The sequence below is a fragment of the Oreochromis aureus genome, linkage group 8 (assembly GCF_013358895.1).
Source record: "Oreochromis aureus strain Israel breed Guangdong linkage group 8, ZZ_aureus, whole genome shotgun sequence".
Lineage (NCBI taxonomy): Eukaryota > Metazoa > Chordata > Actinopteri > Cichliformes > Cichlidae > Oreochromis > Oreochromis aureus.
Genome location: NC_052949.1, coordinates 1,873,987 through 1,898,000, shown reverse-complemented (window position 1 = coordinate 1,898,000; position 24,014 = coordinate 1,873,987). Strand labels below are relative to the sequence as shown.

Here is a 24,014-nt window from a genome sequence, read left to right as displayed (position 1 = left end):
AAACTGTGAGTTTTCGCTGAAGGGTGTGACCCCAGCAGCATGGCGAACATTGAGGTCTCGCCATGAAGAAACAAATTAGTATAACTCAATGAAATCCAGTCTGATCAGTACCAGATTTTACAGGGATGATGTCAGACCCGCCCTGAACAGATTGATATGCCCATTGTCAGGAATACGTAGAGCGCCACCTAGTGGGAACAGGAAATGTCATGTCTTTCATTTTGTTGTACTGATTTTCACAGGTTCATCGTGGCCACCTCAAAAGCGGTGAGTATCACCATCAGTCCTTCATGATGCTTCTGTGCGAAAATTGTGACTTTAAACTGAACGGCGCACCCTGGTGGCAACGCGTTCACCATGAAAGACGAAAGTGGTTTCAGGGGCTTGGAAATTTTAAAAAGTCTTGGAATTTGGCCCAAACCTCCAATGTGATGAGGGCTTTCTTGTTATGTGATCATTTTCCTTGAATAGTGCAAAATGGCTCCACAGCGCCCCCTACAAAATTTCAAAACATCAGCCCCTGCTCTGTGTTTTATTTATAAGTCTGAAACCTGGTAAGCTTATGGAGGATATCAAGATGTACAAAAAAGTCTCTTGGAGCAATATCCCAAATCCAACAGGAAGTGTTAAGGTTCAAAAATATCGGGAAGGAAACACAGGAGGAATGCAAGTAACCACACTGGTCCAAAGGGTAAAGACGATGATTTTAATGAAATGACATTTTTTCATTGAAAGCGTGGGAGAATGAGCGGACCCTGTAAGCAGACAGCCCCACAATCTCATCCTCCTAACATCAAAATACAGTTTTATATGCATCAGAGTATATTTAGTGACGCCCCTCATTGCGTCATCACATACATCAGCTTCAAAACCACAAATGTTCTATTTGACAAGACAACAAAAAATCTGTGGATTGGTCCAACAGAGTGTTTGGAAGTGAAGGTGACATTTTGGCTCTAATTTAGTGCAACTTAAGGCACAATTAAAAAGTACACTGGCTTCCATCTTCTCCCGGTGGTTTCCGTAAGCCAGCTCAGCTCTCGCATCGTGCATCTACTGCTTCATCAGTCAACTTTCACCTACACCCCAACAGTGTGTGTGTGTGTGTGTCTGTGCGTACACGTGCGGAGGGGGCGCTGCATGCTGTGTGCTGCGTGACGTGTCATGACCTCTCACTATTTGTCTGTCTGTGCGTGCAGAGTTTGCATCTGCTTTCTGAACCTTAGTTGACCTCAACTTAAGCAACCAACCAGGCTCAGGCCATCCTGTGTGTAATGATCTTGACTTATATGTAAAATATATAACAACTGTTTCAGTCTACCACAACTACTTAAGGCTTAATCCGCAGTATGCATAATAAACACCCTGCTCTTCGCTTGCACTCACTCTGCTTTCGGTTTCACTTCTGCAAAAGCATGTAACTTCCTGTCCCTGCAGTCAGCTTCTCCCCACTGAAGACTTCAGTAGTATAAGAATATAAAACATTCGAAAACCTTTAAATTTTAGAACAACCTGTAATAAACATGTTAATATTTGATTATGATAACCCCTGTAATACAAATTATAACCTAATGCCAGCACTTCAATAAATGCTTGGATGAAATGATAATTAATGCAATGATAAAGATGATGGTTATGAACAGTAACCCAAAAAAAATTCCTATAATTCTACAGAAGTCAGCCATTTTAAAATTAAGGTGTAATTTTAGCCACTTTTTCGCCTCTTTTCAGGCCTCATACTTTGACGAACTCCTCCAAGGGATTTCATCAGATTGACGCGATCTCCAGTGCATGGAATCCAAAGACCTTTGTGATGTTAAATTGCGAAGCTTTTTATGTTCAGGGAAACGGGGTGGCCATGGCGGCACGTGGAGTTTCAATCCCTCACCAAAAAGCAGTAATCTGCTGTCACTCAAAAACACAATGTCCAATCTCTCCCAGAGGTCGCAGTTATGATGAGACTCGAGCTTGGAAATGTTTGTTATGCCATTTGTCAGTAATGGTTAGAGCGCCACCTAGTGGGACGACTATAATCATCATTGAATGAGATGAAATTTTAGCTGGTGGTTAAATGCATGAATTCCATCAATGTGACATTTGATTGGAGGTGCTGGTTGTAGGTGTTGGGCGTGGCACGACGCGATGGGGTGCGAGGGCCCTCATAACGCTGCTTGCAGCTTTAATTCTCATTTAAAATGTCTCGCTGTTATTAAATAATTATCTGAAGCTTACAACCAAAGTTTTTATCTGACGTAAAATGAATAGAAATCATACATATAACATCGAAGAAGCTGGAATCTACAGCTGTGCGTGTTCATGGAGCTGCATTTTCACCTGCTGGACATCACTACCTGACAAGTTTAACTGTCTTCAGAACATTGCAGAGGCCTTATTGACAGTATTTGGCTCTACATATCTGTGTGAGCAGATTTTCTCTCACATGAGTGTCCTCAGGTAGCCGTCTGAATGCTGGACACTCGGAGACCAGAGATCACATTAACATGTGTGTCTCTGTATTAACAAACATGTCATATTGGCCCAGTTTATTTTTCTTATCACTGTTGTGAGGAGACCATAAAGAGCATTTGCATTTTCTGTTGTACAGTTCATTTGCTGTTATGGATAAAAAGTCTTTTTTCTTTCAAAATATCTGATAACTATTCGCTGATAGCTGCCAACATCTGCGAACAAATATAATTCTATAAAGTTGTTCTATATAGTGTGTAGCTGTTAATATAGTGTTATTAAATTTATTGCTAATGCAATTATATGGCACATTGACTTCTGAGGAAATTTTAAATGGCACTCGTCATCAGAAAGGTTGCCGACCCCTGCTTTAGGGGATTATTTATGCCAGAGTCCTCTGCCATTTGGGAGGACAGTGTCCTTCCTAGGCCCTGGTTACACAGCCATCTGAGCTGTATTGTTCGGAATGAAAGTGCAGCACATTCACGTATTAGAGATGGACCGATCCAATATTACGTTTCGGTATCGGTCCGATACTGACCTAAATTACTGGCTCGGATATCGGAGAGAAATAACAAATGTAATCCGATCCATTAAATATCAAAAAAGCACCTCACAAAACTTGTGAATCTTACACCCAAAGTTTTAATCTGATGTAAAATGTATAGAACTCCATTACTGTATATAGTAACTATTAAGTCTAATATACCCTAGTAAGCTATAGTATTTTTTCCTTTGGGAAGGTACCATCTGTGCAGTCTGCAATTCTGTTGAAGAAGGATGTTGAATCTATTTAATTATTGTAGAGAAATAACTGATTTCTGTGCATTTTTTTTTTTACATGTACATTAAATTAAAGTTGATTACGTCGATTAAGCATCGCGAGGCAGAGGGTGGGGGGTGGTTCCCTATTTCTTTTTGCTGGGAGTTGACAACCCTATCAGTTAGGTTGCTTAATATTTCTGCTAAGTACTCTTTAAAATACCAGAATAGGGAGGATGGTGCAGGTTTAACTTTATTAGATTGAGCAGTAAGATAAGATAAGAAGAACTTTATTTATCCCGAGGGAAATTCTTTTGTCAGTATTGGTGAACTATGAAATATTTTGGGTTGAGAGTATTTTTTGCATACAGGTGTAACAGAATAGCTTTAGTGTTTGTTTGTTTTTAAATTTGATTATGAACTTATACAAAATGCAGCAAGATATTTTTAAAAAAGTTTTATTGATTAAAAAACACACTATATCGGATTCATATCGGTATTGGCAGATATCCAAATTTATGATATCGGTATCGGACATAAAAAAGTGGTATCGTGCCATCTCTAGTTCGTATTAGAGGTTATCCATACGAAAATGGATTCAAACCCTCCCGTGACTTGGTTAACTAATTTAGACTCATCAGGAACACCTCTAGGGACATCTATAGCATCTATGTAGGTTGGGGAGTTTTTAGTCCTATGAAGTGGCCTTACAGGTTCTACTAGCACAGGTCTCTGCGGTAGCATGAGATCACAATAACACTGTAGGGAGTGCTAATTTAACAATGGCGTAAGTTCCTGAGCAGCCACTAGGCAGGGTATTTCTCTGGATTTTATCACCACACCACCAGAACAGGTCAGTGCGAGCAACACTAATGCTGCTCATGTTTGTCCATTCTGTGACATTTACCATTTTACTGCACCATGAATCATCTGGAGTTCTTATTAGAGTTGCACTTACCTTGGTTAAGCTGGTGTAGTTGCCATCCCTTGGGGAAAACACGGGAGGAGTAACACCCCCCTAACTAATGGGATGGATGTATTCAAAGTGGTGCAGTGGTGATTTACCTGTTCCTTCAAGTGGAGCCGTAACATGCAGTCAAAACACAGCCTCTCCTCCCAGAGCAATTAAGGGGCAGGCACTGTGAACAGTGTGGGTCATGCTGCAGAGCAGGCCACACACTCTGACATGTTATTAGACTTGGCTGTGTAAGCTATCCAATCCAGCCATGTGTTTTTATCTGTATAACCGGTTTCTATCTGCATGACATCCTCTGGGGAGGATATATATATATATATATATATATATATATATGTAACCAACTGTCTTGACAATGTGACCAATGGCGGCGTAGTAGTTTTGTCATTTGGTGTACTATTTGCTACGGGCTGCACCTGGGCCTTTGAGTTATGGAGTACTGTCTTTATGATGGTGTCCGTGCCTGTCTGATCTACCTCTATAATCATATACAGTGGCTTGCAAAAGTATTCGGCCCCCTTGAACTTTTCCACATTTTGTCACATTACAGCCACAAACATGAATCAATTTTATTGGAATTCCAGGTGAAAGACCAATACAAAGTGGTGTACACGTGAGAAGTGGAACGAAAATCATACATGATTCCAAACATTTTTTACAAATAAATAACTGCAAAGTGGGGTGTGCATAATTGTTCAGCCCCCTTTGGTCTGAGTGCAGTCAGTTGCCCGGTTGTCAGGTTAAATGTGACAGAAACAGCTCACACTGACATCCATCTTGATAAAAGGTAAGTGTCGTGAAGCCGTGTTTGCATTAATTTGCACTGCTTTCCACTCTGGATGTCTGTTTATGTCAAGCTTTAAGTATAAAAGGGTCCATGTTGCAACCTGTTTTTTTAAGTTGTTGAATATAAACATTATTTTGTGCTGATACTGCATTTCCTTTTTTCAGAACCAAAGAGTTTTTGAAATCTGCATAAAACTGCATTTTAATTTACTTTTTGAATATTACTTACAAACTTAGATTTCCGCTTAAAGTTTAAATAAAAACATCAGTATTGCTGAACTGCAAAATATTTTGGATTTATTGTATTTTTTGCATACAAGTATAATAGAAAAGCTTTGGTGTTTTGTTTTCTAAATTTGAGTGCAGGGCTCGCAAAATTTCAAAATCCCTGGTAGCCCTTCGGGCAGGCACTCTTCAGTTTTTGGTAGCCCAAAATAAATTTAAGTAGCCCGAATAAAAAAGAGAGCAATTTTTTAATGTTTTGCTTCCTTTACAATATTATACATTAAAGTATAATATTGTAACGGAAACAAAAATTAATCAGAAAGTTGTTAAAATACAAATCACAACAACTGTATAAAAATCACAGTCATCAACTCAAATACTTGATTCTAATTGAACAGAAATTTCTATGAACTTGTAAGAACTGTGTAGAACATGAATCTGTGTCAGATCCTGAATCTGAAATTTCCACTGAAGTCACGGGTAAGAGGCAAGGGGAACCAAGATCGAGGCCATTTGCTTTTTGAAGTTTGCAAAGACTGCTAAATTTTGACAATGGTAGTTCACTCTTTGCAACATAGTACGCTTTTGAAAGATTTTTCAGGACTTCTGCTTGGTTTATTTTTAGTATGTTTGTTGCAATTGCTGTTTGTTCTGGGAAAGATATTGCAGACTGAGCAATAATGCATTTCTTGCATTTCTCATGGGTTCTGATGGGGTCTTTCTTAAAATTACTGGTCCCAGTTACAAAGGCGCTTGTCGACTCAAATGAAATGAAACTCACAACACACCCGGCAGAACATCATGTTATTTAGCTCGTCATATTCCAGCCACAGAAATTCTTTTGTCCATGAAACCAAAAAAGCTGAGCTTTCTTTTTGCCTCAGTCTGATTTGTCATAAGTTTTCCGTTTTGTGGTAGGCTTTTATTTGGCTGCCCCTTCGTCACCCTGACCTGTCTTATTTGGCTCAGCAGAACTAAAATACCGGCGTAAATCCTGCTGCTTTTACACACGTACTCACATAACGGTCAGCGATTCTCTGCGCAATCAACCTCTCACATGTTTAAGCTTGCTGTGGGAGATTTCACTTGTCACGTTTGAATAGTAGCTAATGAGTGATAAGACGATGTCAGAGGAATTGGTGCGCAATTAATCGTCACTCACCAATCAGTACTGCCGCTCTCTACACACCGTTCGTGCGATCGCAAAGTGAAAGTGAAAGCGAAAAACAAGCACAAATTCAAACGCGATTTCAATGTGTCACATATTGGCAGTGGCTCATCGATGCCAATGACATAATTACTCAGCTACATTTTCAAAAGAATGCAAAAGCATTGACATATATTTTCCCTTCCTGTGATAGCCCGACGGGCAGGGCTGAGATAGATTTTGGTAGCCCGACTGGAAAATTCGCTAGCCCCGGGACGTCGGGCTAGCGATTTTGCGAGCCCTGGAGTGTGAGCGTATACAGAATGCAGCGAGATATTAAAAAACTGTTTTATTGATTATAACATAGATTATATTGAATTCATATCGGTATCAGCAGATATCCAAATTTAAGATATCGGTATCGGACATAAAAAAGTGGTATCATGCCCTCTCTACTACTTACCTGTGCACAGTGTTTGGAGTCTGGGATGAAGCCGGAGTAGCTGGAGAGAAAGTGAAGAACATGGATTAAAACCAGGACCGTCTTGCTGTGAGGCGACAGTCCTAATGACCACTCCATCACGCCTTCAGTCTCTCATTTCATACTAAATATTTACTGATTCAGTCTTTTTAATTGATGTTTTTAACCCTAACCCCACTACACTATAAATATACATCGGCTAAACTTCATCAAAAAACAAAGGTAACAGTTTGCATTGATGTTTTTCAGTAATTCCAACTCAGCCACGACTGAGTAAATCCAATGAGACATTTTTATAATTAGCCCAACTCAATTACTCTGCTGCAAACAACATGATTTACTTTTTCCTCTAAAAGCTTAATTAAGGCCAAATAACGTAAGTTCAGTGAAAAGTTTTTAGTGATATTAAGTGATTAAATTATTTAAATTTAAGTTATTCTAATGTTTCTAATATTTTTTCCTACTAAAAACTGTCCATGCACATTGTTACATAAATATTATTGTTAGTAACTTTTTAAAATGTAGTTACAATAAATTACACATAGCAATTCCATTTTTATATTAATATTGTTTCTTGCAAAAGCAATGTTCAATAAACTAGGAGAATGGAACAAACTAAACAGGTTGCCAGGCTGGCAAACAGAACACACAGCAGAAGTGAGGGTATGACGCGACAACGAGCAGGGGAAGACGCAGACACTCAATACAAGAGGTGAACAGAGCTAAGAGGAAACAGCTGGGAGACACGGCTGACGCTGATTACACTGATGAGACAGGGAGAGCACAAAGCTGAACGCACAGACATAAGGCACAGACCTACAAAGCAAAACAAGTACGCGACAGACAGAGAGATCCAGACGAGACACGGAACAAACAGACGCAGACTCATGAGCAGACAAAATAACACCACGGACAGACAGAAGGAACACAGAGAAGAGGGAGCACAGAATAAACACCGGGAAACCAAATAACACAACCTAAAAACAAGAACTCAGGAAGCACTGCCAAACTAGGAAGCTGAAATACTAGGACAGAACCAAAACAGACAGCCATACTTCATAATAAAATCAACAGAAAAAGTACAAAACCAAAAACACTGGGTCACCGACCCAGGACCGTGACACAAATACTTGCAGGCTTTTACCAACAAGTTGTCCTTGAGCCAGAAACTAAAACATTATTAATGCAGAGGACAGAAAGAAGTTCACACTCTGAAAAGCTGCTGTTAAGCAAAAGCACACTGATGGCTTCATGTATTCTAGTACGTTCACATCTTTAACCAAATAATAAACTGATCATTTGTGAGAGGCACATGTCCCATAAATATTATATTTTAAAAGACAGTTTTAAAAAACAACACAGTTCCTTGTTTGTTTGTTTGTATTTAATGACAATGTGCTCAAATTATTTTGCTCCTGTGGAGATTTGTTTATGTAAAGAGCAACATGGACATTTAAAAGACAGGACTTGGTTTTTTTATTATGTGTAAGAAAATAAATGCTACCAGAAAAACTGCACAGTCGTGGCTTTTTCTTTTGTTTTTCTTTTTTCACAATGCCAAATTTTAAGGCAAACAACACTGAAAGAAAATTTCAAACCTTTTTAACTATGGTGTTTAAAAAAAAAAACAAGCAAGCAAACAAGAAATAAATAAGTAAGCATGCGCATAAATAAGCAGTTGTTAGAACTGCAGCTAAATTGTTTTCAGATGGCCCAACCGTCTAAACCCAAACACAGACCCAGGATGTGCCCGTCTCTGAAGAACTTTGGGTAAACAGCTGATGTTTACATGTGCTGTGCGTGACAATTTTCATAGCCCATGTTTGACAAATATTTTCTCCCCCCCCCCAAAAGAAATTATTAATTTAACAGAGTGCACTGGGCTACAAACTGAACTAAGAGAATAGAAACAAACCATCGGTTCTGTTGCACTGGTATCAATCCGATACTAACACCTGTATTGGTATCAATACTGTCGGTATTTGGATCGATCCGCCCACCTCTACAGAATTACCTTTGATTAGTTAAGCAATTGTATCCTCAAAGTGAACTCGCCCTTTGGCTTAAACATCAACATCCACCAATTTAAAACCTGTAGAAAACCACAGTTTTAATGTTAAAAACACACTTAATATTTTCCTTACTAACCTCATGGATCATTCTTTAGAGTTTACTAACCACCTTCCTGCCTCCTCCCCAGGTGTTCCAGAGGAGGTTGGACGGCTCGGTGAACTTCTACAGACCCTGGGATCAGTACAAGACGGGCTTTGGTAACGCTGCTGGAGAGTACTGGCTCGGTGAGGACTGGGTGCTGTTTATCAGTCATTAAGTTCTCTCTTCATAAAGTAGAACCTTCAGGGGTAGTGGTATAAGCATAAAGACTTGATCAACGAGTTTAAAATGTTTATGATTCTCTCCAGGTTTGGAAAATGTTTTCTACCTGACGCAGAGAAAAAGGTACGAGCTGATGGTCAACATGGAAGATTTTGATGGAAACAAAGTGTTTGCTCGTTACTCCTCGTTCTCCATCAACGGAGAGTCTGACGGCTACAGGCTGAATGTGTCTGGATTCACTGATGGAGGGGCAGGTGGGTGAATACATATTTAACTAAGTTTAAAGTGACATTTTGTGCTGGATTCTTGTGGAGAGTCTGTAGGAACAGCAGGTCATGAATCAGTGCCTGGGGAAAGGAGCTCAAATACAGGAGGCTGGTCCAAAAGTAGTCCACTGAGAACACTCCCAGTACACCTGCTGATCAGTCTGACTGGGATTAAAGGTAATGTTGGGATTGTTCATCTGTGTCTCTGCAGGAGATGCCCTGAATTCTCACAATCGACAAAAGTTCTCTACGTTTGACAGAGACCAGGACAGCTCGTCAGTGAACTGTGCAAAAACATATCTGGGGCCGTTCTGGTACAGCAGCTGTCACCATGCAAATCCTAACGGGGTTTATCGTTGGGGGGCTGATGGTACTATCTTTGCTGTTGGTGTGGCCTGGCACCAGTGGAAGGGTCATGATTACTCTCTGAAGACCATCAGCATGAAGATCCGCCCTCTGCAGTAAATCTGCAGAACAAACAAATCTGTGACATGAATATTTACAACAAGGTCTAAGGCAGAGGTAGACAACTCCAGTCCTTGAGTGCTGGTGCCCTGCAGGTTTTAGATCGCACCCTGAGTCAGCACACCTGAATCACATGATTAGTTCATTACCAGCCTCTGGAGAACTTCAGGACATGTTGATGAGGTCAGCACACCCATATTTTGTTTTCCAACTTCATTGCAGGTTATTTCACACCTCAAGCCTTTTAAAAGTAAAAGTAAACTGCAATAAATTACAGGTTGCAATAAAAACACTACTACATCTCTGAAATAACAGAAAAACAAACCATCTTTATTATGTAATTATTTTATATGTAGTTGTTGTTTTTTTCTCCTGTGTCATAATATTCAACATTGCTGTCAATACATTTTTCAAAAAAAATGCCTCTCTGTGCAAAATGGGTTCAAAAACATAAACAACTGTGGGATGCTGTTTGTCCATGACTTGAACCAGGGGAACAAATCGTGGCAGGATCAGCCTGATATTATTTGTATCCCACTGTAACTTTACTGTATAAAGAGCTAACATCTCCAAAATTTCAGGTGCATTTAGTCATAAGAAGTGTTTGTGAACCACAAATTAAGAATGTGGGATACTGTTTGCCCGTGATTTGGAGAGCCCAGCGCTGCTCCTGAGGCAGGGGAAACAAATTCTGTTGGGGAGACCTACCTCGGCACTAGGGCTGGGTCTCGTCACTGATTTATATAATCGACTGGATTCCGATTCGATTCAGTTTTGGCTCAGACAGTCTGAAACATTATAATTATGATCATTTATCAGTACTGACACTTTCTTGCCGGAAGTCATTTTTGAGAAAAACTATTTATTTTGAATTTTGGTTCAGTGGTGGTGACTTCCTGTTTTACTTTGACAGTCCCTCATCTCGTGTGTGTAATATTTAATTTTGTTTCCCCTGTCTCATCAATTAGATTCTGCCAAGGTGCATCTCCAGGTGAGTAAGTAAGTTTATTTATGAAGCGCTCTTCATAGACAGGCAATCACAAAGCGCTGTACACAAAGGTTAAAATAAACTTAACAAACAGTTAAGTAACAAAACAGACAATATGGACAATACGAAAGGTTAATTGTAAATATTTCTTTTTAAAGCGTTAATCACAGAAGACTTGTTTAAACAGAAAAGTTTGGTGCCACAGACTGAAAGGCTCTGTCAGCCTCTCTCTGTGAGCAGAGACAACAAGCACCGGTATATTAAATAAGAAGCTGGGATAAATAATCTGGGGCCTGGTCATTTAGGGCTCTGTATGTTAAAACAAGAATTTTAAAATGAATTCTAAAATCTATCGGGAGCCAATGTGAAGAATATAAAATAGGAGTAATGTGAGCATGCTTGCTAGAATGTGTTAGTAGTCTGGCTGCTGCATTTTGTATAGCTTGGAGGTGAGAAAGAGATGATTTATCCAAGCTGGTAAACAGCATTACAATAATCTAACCACGATGACACAAATGCATGAACAATTTTTCCAGTTCAGCTGAGGAGACCATATGTCGCAGTTTAGAAATGTTCTTTTAATGAAAGAAACAAGAATCTGACAAAGATTTTACATTTGAGTCCAGAGCCAGAGAAGAATCAAATACTACTCCAAGATTTTGAATGTTTGACTTAGCAGAAGGACAGAAAGAGGCAAGAACCTGACTGATTTTAGAACGTAGTCCAGGAGGAGCCATGATCATGGTCCTAGTTTTGTTTGTGTTTAAAACAAGGTAGTTGCTAGGAAACCAATCAGAGTTAAGCACTGGACTAGGGTGGACAGCCTATCCAGCTGATGAGGCTTAAAGGACATATGCAGCTAAATATCATCTGCATAGAAATGATAGAAATGTCACTCAAGGATTGAATGCCAGCTAAAGGAAGCATGTAAATGCAAACAATAATAGACGCAAAACTGAGCCCTGTGGAACCCCACACAGGCAATGTTAGAGGTGAACCTGTCTGTCCTGTCTGATAAGTACGAAGAAAACCAGTCTAAGGCAGCACCAGATATACCTGCCAAAACCTTCAACCTGTTGAGTAGGATTTGATGATGAATGATCACAGAACAATTTCCTGCATCAGAAGCCATTAATAAATCATTATAGAGCCTTAAGAGAGCGGTCTCAGTGGAGTCCTGCTTTTGAAAGCCAGATTGAAAAGGGTCAAAAATCTGTAATCTGCAGAGTAAGGACCTGAACTGATTTTCTACAATTTATAATTTGCTTATAAATGGCCATTTTGAAATAGGCCGATAATCACTAGTACAGCTAAGATCTAGATTCTGTTTTTTCAATAGAGGAGTTACCTCTGCATGTGTAAAATGGGACAGAAAAAAAGCCTTGTATCTGAACTGTTGATGATGGATAGCAATGTGGGACCAATACCGGTGAGAGTCCCAGACAGGACAGAGGGAGGCAGTAAAAAGCATGATGAGGATTTCATTTGACTTATTACTGTAGTTAAGTCATTGAGTGTGATTGGAGAAAAAGAAGTAAATGACCCAAGAAACACGGGGACATCTTCATAAGGGGAAGCACTTGAGGAGATTTTGGATCGCACGTTCATCACCATATTTACAAACAGCATATTGAAATGTTGGAGAAACAATGCTGTTGATAGTTTCAAATAGTGTTGTGGTTCTGAGTCGCATAATTCATTGTTTATGTTTTGATTATTAATGTCTTTTGTTTTGGTTAAATTCCTGTTATATCTTGTGGAGCACTGCTTTTATGCCTCCCCTGTCAGCTGTGTCCCCTTGTCTAGTCTTGTCTTTGTGAATTGTGGTGCTTCCTGTTGTACTTTGAAGGTCTGTGTCTTATGTCAATGTATTCTGTTTTGCTTCCTTCCTGTCTCTTCATGTTTAATGAGGTTCAGCTGTGTCTCCCTCCTGTGTGCCATTCCCTTGTTTCCCTCTGTGTATTTATAGTGTGCTTCTCTCTGTCCCCTTTCGACCGTCTGCTTGTCATCCCCTGTGTTACCCAGTGTTGGGACTAACGCGTTATTAAGTAACGCGTTACAGTAACTACGTTATTATTGTGGTAACGAGCACGGTAACTAGTTATTATGCCAAAACCAGGAACGCGTTACTCGTTACTGGGATTTAGATAGGCTCGTTACTAGATTACTTCGTGGGTGGATATCGCGAGCTTCCACAGATTCAATAACATTAGCAAGTGGTGGAAGCCAGCAGGTGGATGAGGGAAAGTGGAGGCAAGAGGAGAGACCCGAAGCGGCCGCCGGTCCGCGTGTCAGGTGAACTGAACTTCAGGTAAGAAGTTATGACCTGCAGTCTATCGGAGTCAGATATAAACGAAGTTTAAGTGGAGTTTATTTTCGGTATGCTGACATTTTCGTACTGCGTGCTAGCTAGCATGACGGAGTTTCTATACAGCTGGGTGGGTGCTATGTTACTGATGTTGAACTTTATTTTGTTCATACGGTTAATTATTAGAGTTTCCAACCGTCCCGTAAAAAACAGAATCGTCTGGTATTCAGAGAAAATATTATGTGTTTCGTACTGAGGTGAAAAGGAACACAGTTTGTCCCGGACTTCAGCTACAATGAAAAAGACACAAAGCTGAAGCTGCACAGCTGCCTCTTCTTCTCTCATTCTCTCCTGTTTCTACTTAAATCATGAAACTGATCAATGATCAGCTGATCGGCTTTTCTCTCTTGTTTATTTATCGCCCACTTTGCGCCAGAAAGAGGAAACCAGCGGATGTCGCACTAAACAACAGCAGCACGTTTAAGCTTGATCAGCTGTTGTTAGAATGTATTTAATATTAATTTCTAGTATCAGCTGATGTTTGCTGGAGCCACAGCTGTAAAGCTGCTGGTCATGATATCGGTTTGGTTATCTGGTGAGAGGGAACATGCAGATGAAACCAGGAGATGTCCTTACTGAATCATCAGAGCTGAACAGCTGATGGAGAAACAGGTTTACCTTTTAGGTGACATGAATGAGTTGAAGGAAGTTATGAACTGTTTCTGAGAGACAAATAACACCAGGATCCTTTTCTACGTAGCTGACAGCTGGTAACTGTGCAGGGGCGGGTCTAGCAAAGTGTTGCCAGGGGGGCCGATAGGGCATTAACAGGGAAAGGGGGGGGACAAGGAAATACTTTTCTTTATTATTCTCATTTAAAATGTCTAACTTTTAAAAAAATAATTATCTGAGTCTTACAACAAACAATTGATAGATTGATACATATATACCATCAGAACAGTGTACATCACTGTCACAACAGTGTTTATTTTCATTCAAAGGCTTTATGATTTTTCCTATAATGGTGGGCCGGTCTCTAGTCAAAATGCCCGGGACGATTTTTTTGTCCCAGTCCAGCTCTGTATGCAGCTCATCTGCAGTCTGGTGTTACCTACATCTTCCTATTCAGAAGGCAGAATTTCCAAGTTCTGAGTACAATCAAAAGCACCACGACTGCAGTTTTTGTGTTGGATGTAAAAGCAGGCTAGAATCATGGCGGCGGTCAACGACGGTCCAGGCGTGATTTCTCTCGTGGAAATGTGCACATTATTTTTCCTTTCTATTGGTAGGTGGCACAGTGCACATGTGGCAAGTAAGCAAGCTAGAAGACTGGCAGTCTGGCTGGGTATCCAGTTACGGAAGCAACACATTAACAAGAGAATTCTGAGTAAAACCAAAGTTACTTTCCCTAGTAACTAGTTACTTTGAAAGTAACGAGTAACTTGAAGTAACTGAGTTACTTTTTTAGAGAAGTAACTAGTAATGTAACTTACTAATTTAAAGTAACTTACCCAACACTGGTGTTACCTCTGTGTTTCTCCTGCCTATTCCCTGTGTCACCTCTGCTTGCCATCTTCAGGTTATTTTTTTTATTCCTAGCTTTACCCAGTTTAGGTTCTGTTAGCTCCATGTCAGTCTTTCTTAGTTTTGTTTGTATTTCACCACCTACTGTAAATAAAGCTCTCACTTGTAAGTCAGTCACCTCACTTGGGTCCTTTGTCTCACCACTACACGTCTGCCATCGCAGACGTGAAATTAATACCCTTGGATGATTCTCATGATCATTTAAAAGATTATTGAAGTAAGAGGATCTCGCCTGTTTCACTGACTCATTACATAAGTGAAGAAGTTCTCTGAAGTGTTCACGATGGACACCCAGACCAGTGGACTTCCACAGACGCTCTGCTTTTTGACAGGAATGTCGAAGTCCATGAGTTTAATTATTTAACCAGGGTGTGTGAGAGCTAACAGAGCAATGCCTAGTTTTGAAAGGAGCAACCTGATTGAGAATGGCAAGACAATGTTCAATAAAAGAATTAATAAGGAGGTCAACATCATCAGAAGTTTTGAAATTAAAATGAGAAGAAAACTTAGAAATATTAAGTGGGAAGAGACTCTGAGTTGATGGACACATGTAAAGAGACGGACCTATGGTCACTAAAAACAACGTAATTTAAGGTCAAGTGGTCGAGGGAAACACCATAAGTGAAGATCAAGTCTAGAGTATGCCCAGCAGTGTGAGTAGCAGCATGTAAGACTGAACCTATCAAAAAAACAGCCAGAAAATTCCGATTTTTTTGGAACCAAGATGTTCATTAACCCTTATAACAAAATCCACATTTGTTTTTCTATATCATGTTGTGTATGATATATTTTTATTTTTATTTATTTTATTTTTATTTTGTATCATAATCATCTCAAAATAATTGTAACAGCTCAAAGAGATCATAAAAATGTCTTTTTTAAAATTACAGCTGTTCCACCTCCTCGTCCAGATATCCGAGGTGCTCCGAGAAATGAACAGTCTGCGGGACACAGCTCTAAAAGATGTGTGACTTCATTTTTACGCTGCCATGTGTCAGACATAAACATAAAGTCAAGCTTTTCTGCACAGAACAAGACATTTAAGATATAGGACTTGTTGGCAATTGAGCAGGCATTAATTAACATCATTTTAATGTGGCGACCCACAGAAACAGGTGTAGAGTAGCCAATATGGAGTAAGCAGCAAATCAGGATTCCTGCCACAATGAGCCGTGGCTTTTCATGCTTTCAGATGACAGCCTGGGTGGTAAACATGGGGGTGGTGGGGATTAATCCAGCTCCAAGTCTCAGGTGAATCTTACCGGCAGCAGCCCAGGAATGAAACTCCTGAAGATCCACTTCTCTTTGAATCCAACGAAGCAGCACAAGAAAGCTGGCTCTCTTCCCCCACTTCCTCTGATGAGGCCTCTGAAGCAAAAATTAGCTGATCTGCAAGAATGAAGGTATACTGGTTGCTGCGCCGCGCTCAAGCAGTGGTGGGGAAACAGCCTCATTTTGTTGACTCTGAAAATTATCCAGGGCAGATTTGTTCGCCAAAGACGCATGACAGTCATAAAGCTGAAGGGTGATGATGCTGAACAAAATTGTAGCAAAAACACTTACACAACATGTAAAGTAAACAAACACATGAACAAAGGCAGAGGTACAGTCAAACACAAGCGCCATCTTGCCCGCAATTTATGCCAAGATTCCTAACAGAGGATTTTCCCAAAGAACCAAGAGGTCCAAGTGTCTCCTTTTTCCCAGACATGCATTTGCAATGATCATTATTTCAGTTTTGTCTTGATTTAATTGAAGGAAACTGCCTCCGAACCACCATTTAACACTGTCTAGTCACTTTAACAAACTTTAACAAACTGTGGAGTTTAGACATTTCATTTAAATGAAATGATGAGTACAACTGAATATTATGTGACATAAAAGAGTCGCATTATTCAATCTTTGAGTCACAGGCTGTCCTCCCTCTTCACCACAGCCATTTCAATGACAAAATCCACTACCATGCGTCCTTCTGCATTTCTCTCCTTAACACCAGACCTACCCAACACCACCTCATCAGCTCTGTTCCTTCAAGTATATGTCCATTGAAGTCTGTGTCAGTCACCACTCTCTCCTGCCTAAGGACTGTCTCTACCACTTCATCCAAGTTACTTCATAATTCCTCTCAGTTTCTTTTGGCACCTTGTTCGCAAACAGCACTGGATGCAGTCGTTGATAATCCAGGCCCCGACCACGCCAGTATGGAGATCTCATTTGTGCTGATCTGCATGTTTACACTGGACGCCCTTTCTGACCCAATCCCAATCCTCATTTATCGAGGCTTGTGTCCCCGCTGTAGCTGGGTTAAATAAGTAATCAGGTGTGATCAATTAATATTTTAATTTGTAAAGAGAATGGAATATATTTACTTTTGTAATCTAGTAATGCAATTGTGATTACATTAAACATGTTGCTATCCAGTTCTGTGCTCATTACAATCAAATTCAGTTTCTTTTTACTTTCATTTAGCACTCACTCACATACATCACCAATGCCATAACCTGCCCCCAAATAACACCTTAGCCGCTTTTCCATTAGCACCTACTCTGATTGACTCGTCATAGCACGATGATAAACCTGCCGTGGCTTTTAATCAGACTCGGGGACCACAGCTTTGTTTTTTTAGCGATTTCCCACGTTGCTTGGTTTAAAAAAGTTTGGTTTTGATTTCCATGAATGAGGCACTTTCATGACTCATCGTTGACGCCACTGACCAGCCAATCTCGGAACATTTGGAGCGATCACCTGGTACCAGGTATTATGACCTAATGGAAAACCTTGTAACCGTCGCAAGATGATTCGAGTAGGTACTAATGGACTTGTATGTCACTGAGTCACACCATCAAATCAAATCAAATCACTTTTATTGTCACATCACATGTGCAGGTACACTGGTACAGTACATGTGAGTGAAATTCTTGTGTGCAAGCTTCACAAGCAACAGAGGTGTGCAAAATACAAAAACATAAGAACAAGCAAAATATAAGAATGGCTAAACCTGAGAATTATATGAATAAATATATGTACAATATAAGAGTGTATGCATGTTACTGAATGTGCATACTAAATCTGTATATCTACGTGTGTGTGTGTGTGTGTGTGTGTATATATACATGTTTTACAAATTAAATAGAGTAAAAATAAAATAAATATATAAAATATACAGAGGTCAGCAGTTGGATATTGTGCAAAACAAGTGGCAGTTATGTACAGTGTGGAGTGCATAATGTTGAAGTTCCGGTAAGTGAAGGTGAGGTGTCTATGAAGTGGTCAGCAGTCTGATGGCCTGATGGCAAAAGCTCTGTCTGCTGGTTCGGGACCGGATGCTGCAGAACCTCCTGCCTGATGGAAGTAGTCTGGACAGTTTATGGCTGGGGTGACTGGAGTCCTTGATGATCCTCCCCGCTTTCCTCAGGCACCGCTTCCTGTAGATGTCTTGGAGGGAGGGAAGCTCACCTCCAATTATCCGTTCAGAGCACCGCACCACTCTCTGGAGAGCTTTGCGGTTGTAAGCGGTGCTGTTGCCGTACCAGGTGGTGATGCATCCAGTGAGGATGCTCTCAATGGCACAGCGATAGAAGGTCCTGAGGATGCGGGGGCTCATGAGATTGGCCTGCAAAAAACCCTCTGTAAGACTGCTCTGCAGTTTTAATTCATTGTCACCAGTGTTTATGACCTTCATTTCTTGGTGTAATAACATTCAGATTGAACGTTTGTACTTGAAAATAATCTTGTAGCTTTGAACAATTTTTTTGGTGTATGATGACAAGGTGTCTTAACCACAATATGGCTTCATGTTGGATTGAAATTATACAAACTGGCTTTCATATTTGGTTAAACTGCCTACGTGGAATTGATCTTGATCTTGATTGAATCTTTATTTTGAACATGTTGCCAGAAGAAACTCAAGAAATTCAAGAAAACACACAATCCAGGGAATTTTACAAACATGAATCCTTTCTCTATTTGCCACAGATGAATAAGCTCCATCAGTCAAGCACAACACTGTATTTATTAAGTATAGTTGTTGAGAAAAGTTATGTAAAGCACCTTTTAAAATGAAAACTTTCAGAGTTTCTGTTTTGTCTGTTCAGCCAGTGCCTTATAAAACAACATTAATTAATGTGGTTTAGGACTGAAGAAGCTTCTTGGATGAGACGTGAACCGTCTTCAAGAAACTTAATGAAGTCCAGTCGCTTTCTTGCAAAGCTCCTTAGACAACATTGGTTAATATACAAAAATTAGACAGCAGTAAAAACATTAACTGAAACATTTAAATGTTATCCTTGATATTTAGAGTTCATATTTAATGTGGCTATAAAAAAGGCTTATAAAAATGGTAGAGGGGATCGCAAATTTCTTCTATTCTAAAGTACACGTTTGGACAGAACCAACTGGTGAGTTTTTCACAACATGAACCACGATTTTTAGGTTCCCATTTCTTTTCAGGTTTTAAATCATACTTATTGCACGTCCTGCATCTTTTTGCCCAAGTTTATAGATCCGTGTTACATGTTGAGTAGGGTTAGGGTTACTCTGTTGTCTTAGTTCCTCTTTTAGTTGGTAAAATGACCAACGGTCAGCTGACTGCAGCAAAATCTCGAACCACATACCATGATGTTAGAGGAAAGAGAGAAACACGAAACTGTGGTGACTTTGAGTAAAATGTCAGTGACGTACCAAGACCTCAGGGCCCTTGTTAGAAGAAGCTTGTGACTCAACCTAAAAAATGACTCACAGTTTAAGAGTGATTTAAGGAAGTTCCCAGAACAACTCTTACCAAGAAAAATACTTTTAATCTGATGAGGACATCAGATTAAATCAATTCTGATCTTATGCTTTACTTATATTAACAATCAGAATGTGCAGTGAAATGAACAGACCTAATCACAGAATTCAGTTTGTTTATACATGGTGTACTGTAGTTACGAATTCAATCTAATGTTGTCAATGTTTACACTGAGGACTCAAACACAGCACACAATGGAAAAGAATGGTGAGATTACACAACTAGATACTTCAACCACTCTTAACCTAAGATTAGCTGTTCATAACACTTCCTACGTTGGAATAGACGTCAGGACAAACTATCGCATGTACCCCATTACCTGCACGAAACCGAAAGTGACGCCATTTTCACGGAAAATGTAGGGTTTTTTTAGGGCCTTATAAGCCTATACTGCTGTTTTTAAAAGTCATGTTTGACTTTAGGCTTTTCTGTATAGATTCTGGGATGCTTAGAACTCAAATTGCACTGCTGGAAATAGTTTATTTTGATCCACATGCTGTTTTTGTTTTTTTGTTTTTTTTTCCAAATTTGCATTTAAATATTTATTTTCGTTTTTCCTGCAGTATATAAAAATTGGTGTATCTCAAAAATAAAACTACGAAGACACTCAAAATAAATTTCCTGTGGTGGGAAACTATTTTGTGCAACTTTTTTGTATTTACAGTTTTAAGGGGTTAAACCTCTTAAATTTCTCTAACTAGAAGTATATGTATAAAAAACTACAACAATTTTCTTTTCTTTTTTTTTTGTAGTTTATTGCACTTTTTTGCAATTTATATAGTTACTATGGACTTAATGCATACGTATTATTAAAATTTGGGTTATAACAGTTGTATTGATGGATAGCAACTTGAAATGCTCCCAAAAATAGCACTAAAGTATGTAAAAATATAAAGATAAGGCAGGATTCTATGGAACGCCAGGACTGCCATAATGAATTAATTAAATACACCATTAAATAATTAATTAAATGTGTCAATAATTAATTAAAATTGGAATTAATTAATTAAATAAATAGTTATGACACATATAATTAATTAATTATTGACACATTTAATTAATTATTTAATGATATATTTATTTATTTCATTTTGGCAGTCCTGGCGCCTGGCTCTCACCATGAATTAATTTTATCTGTCAGACTCACCCATCAAACTCAGGGGGCGGGGTTAACGCTGATCGAGTCAAAACCATTGCTTTGGCCTGGTGGCCATTGTTTTTAGCACACAACAACCGGCATGTGGAAACTAACAGAACTGAACTTTGAAAAAACCCTGTTTGTGTGTCACCAAATACCGTTTTAATATTTTTTAGCCGAGAATGTAGTGGTTTAATCTTCATATGTGTGGTCGGTTTGTCAAGATACAGCCTCTTTGCAAAAGTGCTTCGATGATTTCGGAGATGTCTGCCCAGTCTCACAAAGCGTGGGATAGACCCGCTCGCCTCGCAAGCAATCGAGCTGTTATTACCGCCGACAAAGCGCAGGCCCCGTTACACAGCTGTAATAACCCCCGCTGACACTGACTTATTTTACTGAGGTTATATATATCGGGGGTTTATTTCCTGATGTTCTTATGTGTCCTACGTGTTTCAGTTACCAATTCTGAATTATAACTAACATTAAAAACATGTTTAAGGAGGAGAGAGAGCAAATAAATTCGATTAACAGCTGATCTTTGGGTTTTTGTTCAGTAATCAGCGTGACCTGCGTATAAACGCATAAAAGAGAAAACGTTGGTGTTTCCGTCATGTAGTAACTGCTGGCTTTAACTGTACAAAGGTTGTTCGACACTATGAAACACATACAGACTTCATGATGTTCGGCTAATATTTTTATTGTGAATATTAATCATGAGGGTAAACAGCCCTGTACACCACGGAGCGAGGTCAGCATCTCCACGATATCTTCAGCTCTCTGAGTTAACACTGAGTTTCCCAGCTGACTAACTGTCATCTACGAATATGTCACGGGTCATATCAATATGATTTTACAGAAAAGCATCCTTAATACTGCCAACTATTCCAGAGACGAGGAAATCTACAGCATAAAGAACACAAAAATATAGCAGTCTAACGCAACACTGTAACAGAGATGAACCGTCAGTTTGTCGCAGATCAAAGTGGAATGAAAGTGATTGGTTGAACAGGTGTTCGTGATCTGTGTTATCTGCATTTTCATCAGTGTAAGAGACTCAGCAGCAGATTAGACTAACAGTTATACATTTAATAAATTACCAAATGAATCCACGATCGAACCTGTTCCGACAATTTGAGTTTGTGTTCCCTCAGCTGCAGACTCGCTGCTGTTTAAATGTTTGAGAGGAAGATTAGATATAAAGCAAACATCAAACAGACTCAGTCTGCGGTCACATTTGATATGAGGCCAGCACGGATAGTGGCTGTGTCCTGTTTTAAGATCATATATGTAAAATTGTTGTCTGACCTGCGTCGATCCAGCCGCTCAGAGTCCGTGGTTACCATGGTTACTGCATAATCAGCTGTAATGTAAACAATACGCAGCATGGGTGTTTATGTTTTTCATTGCAAAAGAACTGTCTGAATGGTTAACTGACGTTAACTTGGATAAATTATAGTTAAGGAGTATCACAGATAACGCCCACGTGAGCTGTGTGACTGTTCACCACTACACTGAAATCAGTAGGCTATTACTGAAATACACGTGCTATATCATAAACTATGATACAAATAGGGAGGTCCTATTAACATGTTTAGTTTTAAAGGACACCTTCCTGCCTTTAGTCTCATTCATGAGCTGTATTAGTTTTCTTCTAACATCCAGAAGTCTGCACAATGTGTTTCATAGTTTGTAACAAACCTTTGACAGTTAAACATAACATGACCGAAAAAGCAAAAAAAAGAGAGAGAGAGAGAGAGAGAAATCACACAAATTATATGTTAACCTCATTTATTTTTAGTTAAGTAAACTCTAAAAGTTCTAACAGACAGCTGGTGCTTAGAATACAGTTGAATAACTATTAAAAAAAACAGATGATATAATATTTCTGTCCAGGTTGCAGTCTTCATGATGCAAACTCTGCTCCTCTCGGTGGAAATGCGCCTTCTCTTTCCTCTTTGTATAAAACATTTTAAAAGTCAGTTTAATCTCAAAATTAACTGTTAAATCCAAAACACACCAGATAAAGAGAAGCGAATGGTTCAGTCTAACACATGTGCCAGTGAACCATTAAACGTCAGTAAAACTATGCAGTTATGAAACGTAACTTTAACCTCTGCCAAACCGATTTGCTCAGTTGTAAATAAAACAGTGAAGTAAACGTGACCCGACAGACAGAACCTGAGTGAATTAAGTCCAGCATTTAACCACTGAGAGCTAAAACTCAGGTGAGGTTTCAAAGCTGTGTTGGCCGCTGATAAAGCTGGTTCGCCTATAAAGTGCTCTGTAAGGAAACAAGCTCCAGCAGCTCTGCGCTCGGGGAAAATACTATATTTACTTATCTTGTGCAGAAAAATGCGCCGACATTGCGTTATATCGAGCACCGGCTGCCCAGTTAAACTGTGACTATCACCAGGTAACGTGGGCGTGTTTCTTGAATTAGCAGCAGGTGTTAAACGGCTGACAGGTGAGGAGGAGGATGCATGCAGGTAAACTGAGGACCTGTTGAGCTGATCGCTGGTTTCGTGAGAAAAATGTCAGCTCGTTCTTTATGTTACAGAAGCACAGAGACACAAGACCAGGCGGAAAGAGACGATCGTTCGGTGAAAATGAGAATATGCGAATGCAACATGTGGAATATGTAAACAAACCGGTTAACGTAACCCCCTTGGTACACTCTGCATGCTGACTGTTAGCAGAGCAGTGAAATCTCTGAAAAGATCTGAGCACTTTTGTAAACATGTTCTATGCTGACAACCTGACCAGACGTGAAGATTACGCCACTACATTCGCGGCTAAAACACTGTTAAAAGTGTAGCTGGTGACAGAAAAACGAGGTATTTTAAAACTACACCACCACCACCATTGCTGCCTGTGATTTGAGATGTATTCTGGGATACCTGGCTGCCTCAAGTCTACAGAAGCAATCGATTATCTAGGATCGACCTGTTTTGACTTACTTTGCACGGCAACCAATCAAATGTTAGAGAAGCTGCATGGGCAGCGTTAACCCCGCCCCCTTGATGGGTGAGGCTGACAGATAAAATTAATTCATGGTGAGAGCCAGGCGCCAGGACTGCCAAAATGAAATAAATAAATATATCATTAAATAATTAATTAAATGTGTCAATAATTAATTAAAATGTGAAATACATAAATAATTAATTAAATGTGTCAATAATTAATTAATTAAATGTGTCAATAATTAATTAATTACATGTGTCATAACTATTTAATTAATTAATTCCAATTTTAATTAATTATTGACACATTTAATTAATTATTTAATGGTGTATTTAATT

General features: G+C 39.4%; 1 protein-coding gene across 1 annotated transcript; it reads left to right on the top strand.

Annotated features, from left to right (window-relative positions):
* Nucleotides 1-8,587: 8,587 nt before the first annotated feature.
* On the top strand, nt 8,588-9,930 carry LOC116328468 (microfibril-associated glycoprotein 4-like). The gene is made up of 4 exons (XM_039616761.1): nt 8,588-8,613; nt 9,013-9,140; nt 9,264-9,431; nt 9,655-9,930. Exons 1-4 carry the CDS (start codon nt 8,588-8,590, stop codon nt 9,906-9,908), a joined length of 576 nt encoding a protein of 191 aa, XP_039472695.1. The 3' UTR covers nt 9,909-9,930.
* Nucleotides 9,931-24,014: the final 14,084 nt, after the last annotated feature.

What these genes read in the sequence shown, in the direction of transcription:
- LOC116328468 (XM_039616761.1), top strand. Translation starts at nt 8,588, where the DNA reads ATGTGCCCGTCTCTGAAGAACTTTGG. An exon ending in CCGTCTCTGAAGAACTTTGG is followed by an intron (nt 8,614 to 9,012) that starts GTAAACAGCTGA and finishes CATTCTTTAGAG; the next exon opens with TTTACTAACCACCTTCCTGC. An exon ending in ATTCACTGATGGAGGGGCAG is followed by an intron (nt 9,432 to 9,654) that starts GTGGGTGAATAC and finishes GTGTCTCTGCAG; the next exon opens with GAGATGCCCTGAATTCTCAC.